The sequence below is a fragment of the Arachis ipaensis genome, chromosome B08 (assembly GCF_000816755.2).
Source record: "Arachis ipaensis cultivar K30076 chromosome B08, Araip1.1, whole genome shotgun sequence".
NCBI lineage: Eukaryota > Viridiplantae > Streptophyta > Magnoliopsida > Fabales > Fabaceae > Arachis > Arachis ipaensis.
Window position 1 is genome coordinate 121,519,043 of NC_029792.2, and position 7,655 is coordinate 121,526,697.

Here is a 7,655-nt window from a genome sequence, read left to right on the forward strand (position 1 = left end):
ACCAAGACAATAAGGAGACCTGCTACAATCAAATAGATGATTGTTTTATACTTCAGCTTGGAGACAATATAATGAAATATTTTTGTGTATTATTTTTTTATATTTATAGTAACTGAACTGATATAAAATTAAAACTTTCAATAAATACAATATTTAAAATGAGGCTAATATTAATAGAAACAGATGGTATCACTTTAAATAAAAAGGCAATTAAATACTGCCACTAGTATAATTTATTAAATAAAATAATTAAAAATGATATAAAATTTAAATTAAGTTGAGACTAAAAAATAACAGTAGAAATTACATACCATACCCTAATTTTGTATTTATTAAAAGAAAAATTTAAAATCTTTCACTAATAAGAATAACAAGTCTATGGTGTGCTTATGTGACAACTGTTTCTTATTCTGTTATTGTGGAAGGACAACCTTATGGTTTCTTCAAATCAAATAGAGGTATTCGACAAGGAGATCCTCTATCTCCCTATCTTTTTCTTTTCTGTGCAGAAGGTCTCTCCTTCTTACTACACAAGACAAAACAAAACAGACTAATTCATGGTCTTCATATACATAGACGATGTCCCAATGTCAACCACCTCCTCTTTGCTGATGATTCCATCTTATTCTGTAAGGCTAATCCTGAAGCATGTTCAAATATCCTGCATTTATTGAATTCTTATGAAAGCATCAGTTGCCAGAGGGTAAATCTTAATAAATCTGCTGTATTCTTTAGCTACAACACTCCCTCCACTACTCGTACACTACTGGCTAACTCTATGAATATTAATCATATTGGGCTCAGGATAAATACCTTGGTTTGCCTTCTACAGTCTCTAAATCGAAAAAGGCTTCTTTTAGTATGATCAAAGAAAATGTTCGGAAAAGAATCCAATGGTGGAAGCGCAATCTTCTATCGTCAAGTGGTAAACACGTATTGCTTAAGACAGTGGGAGAAGCTATTCCTATTTATACATTGTCTTGCTTCAAGTTGCCTGATGGTTTAATTTCGGAAATTCACTCTCTACTTTCTCAGTTCTGGTGGGGACAAAAAGGTTCTGAAAGGCGGATGGCTTGGATTAGATGGGACACTATGACTCGCCCACGAAAAGAAGGAGGCATTGGATTTAAAGATCTCAGAATCCAAAATCTGGCGCTTTTAGGCAAACAGTTTTGGCGACTTGTAACACATCCTATTTCCTTATTATCCAAAATCCTAAGAGGTAAATACTTTAGCAATGGTAATGCTATAACGGCAGAAATTGGAGTCTTACCTTCTTGGGGATGGAGGAGCATACTGGAAGGCCAAAAGATTGTTGAAAAAGGTCTTAATTGGGCTGTGGGTACTGGAGAGAATATCTGAACCTTTGAGGATCCTTGGCTGCCTCCTCCGTATCATTTAATGATTTCTGACATGCCAAATAGACAAGCTATTTCTGAGTTGGTTCCAAGAGTTAAAGATCTAATTACTGAAGATAGGAATTGGAATGAGAATCTTATTCAAGAATTATTTTCCCAAAACATTGCAAACAAGATTTTGTCAATTAAAATTCAGCAGAGTAGGGACAAATTGCAATGGGATTTGAACAAATCCAAACAATATGATACAGCTTCAGGTTACAGAATTGGCTATTTATTTTACCATCCGCCTCTGGAGCTTTGCCCTAATTATATGCAACAAAAAAGCCGTGGATTGATCTATGGAAGTTGAACTTGCCTCACAAAATAAGCTATTTATCTGGAAAGCTCTCCATGGCCTGCTCCCGGTGCTTGCTCAGATTCATCACCGCATCCCATCTATATCACCAATATGCCCCTGCTGTCATGAAGCAACCGAAACAGTCACTGATTGTTTGATCGATTGCTCTAGAATTAAAGATGTATAGTCTCAGAGTTATCTTCGTGACTGTCTTCCTCCTCAGAGTCCTAACGACTTTTGGACATGGTGGATTGCATCAACAGAGATGCTTAACCCGTTGAAGAATGCTGACCGTAATCTTCAATTGCTTGCCATCATTTGCTGGAACTGCTGGAAAGCTCGCAATCAGTTGATTTTTGAAGGTTCTACTTCAATGCCGTCTGCCATTCTAGCAAGCTCTGTCAAGTTGCTCCGTAAAATCCAAAAAACTCCCAGTTTAGGTCGTCATCTCCATGAGGCAAGCTCTTAGTTGCATTCAATTTGATTTATCATTTTTTCTTCTTTAAGATTTTTTTCGTATTTCGACCACGTACCGTTGGATGAATACCTTCAGTGTAATGTTTTTGGGAAATCCCCATCTTTCATTATACTGTCTTACTTTTGGACATCTTTGTATTTCATTTTTCAATAATTAATGAAATATAACCTACTATCTTTGGAAAAAAAAGTAATTAGTATAAAATATATATTAAAATATAAATACACATTTAAAATAAATTAAACTAAACATGTATTTCTACACAAATACGTGGGTGGCTTTTATACTTTTCCATATATATATATATACACGTTAATTTCAGACTTTTGAGTGTTTCCCCAAAAAAGACCTTCAGTGTTTCAGTGCTTACAGCTACAGAGATACCTTCCCTCAAAATGTGGCTTTCTCATGTTAGGATTTCTTCGCTTCCTTCACAGTACAAAACACCTTCAAATGCTGAATGAACAACAAGAGCCTTCAACATCAATGCTCCAATAACAGCTTTGGAGCTTTGTCTCTTTTTGTTTTAGATCTGATCCTTTACTCTTTATCAAATGAATGTGTTGTTGTAGTGTACTATACAAGTGATTGATGAAGTAAGTTATTGCTTTGTGCATATAAGGTGTTTGTGTTTTGGTCTGTTTGAGAGTTCAAGTGCTTTTATAGCTATGGCTCCAAGATTGGATTTTCCCAATTGGTGGAGTAAGGACACACATGATAAAGGAACAACAACAACACCAGTGGTGGTGAAAATTGAGAATCCCACTTTCTCTGTTGTGGAGATTAATGGTGCAGATGCTGCATTCCGGCCGGTGGAGAAGAGCCGCGGCAAGAATGCGAAACAAGTCACATGGGTTCTGCTTCTCAAGGCTCACCGTGCCGTCGGCTGCATTGCTTGGCTTGCCAGTGTAATGTGGACATTGCTTGGAGCCATCAAGAAGAGGATAGTTCATGGACAGGGTGTTGCTATGGAGGGTGAGAGTGACAAGTTGGAGAGAGGGAAGTTGTTGTTTAGAGTCATTAGAGTGTTCTTGGTTGTTTCATTGGCTGTTCTTGCATTTGAGATTGTTGCTTACCTTCAAGGATGGCAATTCAGGAACCCAAATTTGCATATTCTTCCGAATGCCTTGGATTTCGAGGGGTTACTTCACATGGCGTATGTTGGTTGGCTGAGGTTTCGTGTTGAATACATCGCGCCGCCTGTACAAGCACTCTCGAAGTTCTGTGTTGTTTTGTTTCTTATCCAATCCGTGGACCGTATGGTTCTTTGCATGGGATGCTTTTGGATTAGATACAAGAAGGTTAAGCCAAGGTTTGCTGGGGATCCCTTCAAGGTTGATGATGTTGAAGGATCTGCAAGCCATTACCCTATGGTTCTGATTCAGATTCCAATGTGTAATGAGAGAGAGGTATGACCCCAAGTTTGCTTCACTCCATTTGAAGCTTATTTGTTAACTAAGTTTTTATTACTTATGCTAGCAGAAAACTATTCCTTCCATTCCCTTATATTAATTTGGCTATCAGATACATTGATCAAATGATGCACTAAATTTTCATAGTGACAGATAAAAGATTCAGATTACCTTTTATGCATTGTCTTAGAAAATTGCTCATGAAATAACAAAAAAAAAAAAACAAATAAATAAATAAATAAAGAAGTAGAAAAGAAGGAGGATATACATTATATGTTAAAATTTCTCATATAGAAGTTAGGAATTGTATGCCACCTTCTAGAACTGAAAGCATTGATGTTTTCCTGCAGTGATAAAGCTTGATGAACAATATTGGGTAATGAGTTTCCTACTATTGATTTCTGTAATGCACAGCAAGTTTGAATAGATAATATTAAGTTTTTGCCTTGACTACAACTGGAGGAGTTTCCACAAGAAGTTTTAAACAATTGTTGACAAACTTGAAATTTCAATGGATTAAAATTTATTTTATCAGCTTTGTCTGCACTGGCTTTATGCAGGTGTATGAGCAGTCTATTTCAGCGGTCTGCCAAATTGATTGGCCTAGGGATTGTTTACTGATTCAAGTACTCGATGATTCTGATGATGAAAGCATACAGTGCTTAATTAAGACCGAGGTCTCCAAATGGAGTCTAAAGGGAGTCAACATAATCTATAGGCATCGGTTAAACAGGACTGGATATAAAGCTGGGAATCTCAAATCTGCAATGAGCTGCGACTATGTGAAAGGCTACGAGTTTGTTGCAATTTTCGATGCAGACTTTCAACCAAATCCTGATTTTCTTAAACAAACTGTGCCACATTTCAAGGTTAAGAGAAGAGAATGAATCAGGCTCAGTAACAAATTAATGAATATTGCTAAAAGCATGCTTTATATATGTTAGTATCTCTATATGCTTTCTGTTGCAGGACAATCCTGAACTAGGTTTGGTCCAAGCTAGATGGTCTTTTGTGAACAAGGATGAGAACTTGTTGACTCGTCTCCAAAACATTAACTTATGCTTCCACTTCGAGGTAGAACAACAGGTCAATGGACTATTTCTCAATTTTTTTGGTTTTAATGGAACTGCTGGTGTTTGGAGGATCAAAGCCCTTGAAGAATCTGGAGGCTGGCTTGAGAGGACAACGGTAGAAGATATGGACATTGCGGTCCGAGCTCATCTCAATGGATGGAAGTTTATCTTCCTAAATGATGTTAAGGTGATTAGAAATGAATTATTTATTCATCACTATCTATTCATAGTGTACTAGTAGAGTAATATTATTAGTTTACCTTTCAAACTGTGCAATTTGACACACCGAAACTATCAAATAGTGCAAAAGGACTTTTGTTAACTGTCCTTCCGTACTTACCATTCATATGATGCATTTAATTGACAACATTTTCCTTTATTAGATGACTAATTTTGAAAGAAAAATTAACCAAAGGCCTTTTTGTCATCGGTTAATAACTCAGCGTGTCTAATTTCACATGAACAGTTTTATGATCTGCAGGGAGTTAAAACCATAATTTTTCAACTCAGGTCTCTGACACACTTGAATTTCCTCAAATTTACAAATTTTCAGGTGCTTTGTGAAGTTCCTGAGTCATATGAAGCTTATAGGAAGCAGCAACACCGTTGGCATTCAGGTCCTATGCAACTTTTTAGATTGTGCCTCCCTGCAATTGTTAGATCTAAGGTATGTCGGATACTCAGCTTGATGCAATAAATAGAATAGTGGTGAAGAGAAATAAAAGAAACTTTCAAGTATTGCTTATATTTTGCAGTATCTAATAGGGGCCTTAAAATCTTCTATAACTGCAGGTGTCAACATGGAAGAAAGCAAACTTAATACTCCTCTTTTTTCTTTTAAGGAAACTAATTCTTCCCCTTTATTCCTTCACCCTGTTCTGTATAATTCTTCCTTTAACCATGTTCGTGCCTGAGGCTGAGCTTCCGTTGTGGGTGATTTGCTATGTACCAGTTTTCATGTCATTCCTTAACATCCTCCCTGCCCCAAAATCTTTTCCTTTTATTGTTCCTTACCTTCTTTTTGAAAACACCATGTCCGTCACCAAATTCAATGCAATGGTATCTGGACTCTTCCAATTAGAAAGCTCTTATGAATGGATTGTGACAAAGAAGGCCGGAAGGTCATCTGATTCTGATTTGTTGGAAGCCGAACAAAGGGAAGCCAAGTCGATAGAGCATCAAAAGATCCATAAAGGAGCTTCTGAGAGCGAACTTGTCGAGTTACACCACTTTAAGGAACAAAAAGAATCTGCTCCAACACCTATCAAGAAAGCTAATAAGATTTACAAGAAAGAGTTGACTTTGGCATTCCTCCTCCTCACTGCTTCTGTCCGGAGTCTATTATCAGCACAAGGAGTTCACTTCTACTTTCTGCTTTTCCAAGGGGTGACCTTCCTCCTCGTCGGTCTCGACTTGATTGGAGAGCAAATGAGCTAGCTTTCATTTTCAATGCAGCTGAGAAGAGAGTGTGAAAACACCGTTTCGGATTTATTGACCAAGTTGCTATCAAGCAGCAAAATGAGCAATGCAGTAAGGGAAAGTACAATCTGTTTTTTTACCAAAGGATTTCTTTGTTGTTCAACTATATCCATTTTCTTTTTCACACTGATTGATTCCAAGTATTCAATATAAAATCTTAAGTTTTTTTCATTGTGTTCTTGAGTTGTATTTGGGATTGGGAGTTATGATTTGGGTTTTCTTGTTTTACCACTCCACATGTCTTAGTGGAGTGCATCTTCATTAATAGTTGATTCATAGATTCATAGGTGCCTTCTTGGTAAAAGGGGTATGCAAAGCAACAAATCTTTCTGTAAATTCATTGTTATCTAATGTAATCAATAATTTTTATTCTGTCAACCCTTTTCTCCAACTTTTGCTTGTGTTTTATGGGTGAGCATCAAGATATTCCTGCTTGGAGACGAGTTATATTTCTTGACCATCTATATCATTTTACTCCGCTGACACTCTTACCACTTCTAGCATCATATACATTGTGTCGGCAGAACAAGTAAACATACAAGCTTGATAATTTTGTTTTGAATCTTCTGATGTGGTCCCTCTAGCAGATCCATGTATGTTCATAGAATCTCAGTGAGCTATACCTAACCCAATGAATTAAGTCGAGGGGTTGTTTTGAATGAGCACCATTAATATAGCAGGCAAGGCATGTTGCTGATTGTGCTTGATGCCACAGTTTACTGCAACATTGTACGGAATTGGCCCATTTGTTTTAATGTCTGTGCTGGTCATATGATATTGTACTGCCTCTAAAGTGGATGTTAAAGAATGACATTAAGGTCTGATATGTCATGTTGAAGAGACTATGTAGTTCAAATGCATGAAGAATATTGCAGTTGAGGCTTGGCACAGATAGAAGATTCGTATGCCTCTCATCAAGTTGCATCCAGGATCGATTCCCAGCAATATGTCACGGTTAACAGTGTTTGTATAGTTTTCTGGAGTGTTTGAGAATGTTCTAGATGGTTCTGGAAGGTCCCAGAATACTCTAGAAGGTTCTAGAAGACTCTGGAAGGTCATAGAGTATTCTAGAAGAGTGTAGATGTATATAGAAGTATAAAGAGTAGTATGGAATAATCTACCAAAGCTTTATTTCTCGTGTTCTTAAATGTTCTTCCACCAAAGCTTCATTTCTCTTGTGTTCTCTTGTATTCTTAGCTTTCTTGCTAAGTATTGAGGGTTAGGCTGCTGACTTGGTCTTAGCTCAAGAGGTTGAGTAAGTCCGAGTGCTGGCACGGTAGTATTGGAGTGTGTCCAAGGCCGTGTATAGTGTGTATGAGTGTGTATGTCCAAAATAAAAAAAATGCATTGATTTAAATTTTTTAAAAATTAGATGCTAACTAAGAAAATATAATTTACATTACGATTTTTTATTCGTTTATTTTTTTTATCATATTGAAACATATAAATTAGTTACCGTATCGAAACAAATAATTAATAGATATTAGCTAGTTTTTATTAATCTATGTCTTTATT

The 7,655-nt window shown here is 36.6% G+C and overlaps 1 protein-coding gene across 1 annotated transcript; it reads left to right on the top strand.

Moving 5' to 3' along the window:
* LOC107614002 (probable xyloglucan glycosyltransferase 5) lies at positions 2,500-6,518 on the top strand. The gene is made up of 5 exons (XM_016316211.2): positions 2,500-3,585; positions 4,149-4,457; positions 4,558-4,848; positions 5,215-5,328; positions 5,454-6,518. The coding sequence occupies exons 1-5, from the start codon at positions 2,845-2,847 to the stop codon at positions 6,096-6,098; spliced, it is 2,100 nt and encodes a 699-aa protein (XP_016171697.1). The 5' UTR covers positions 2,500-2,844; the 3' UTR covers positions 6,099-6,518.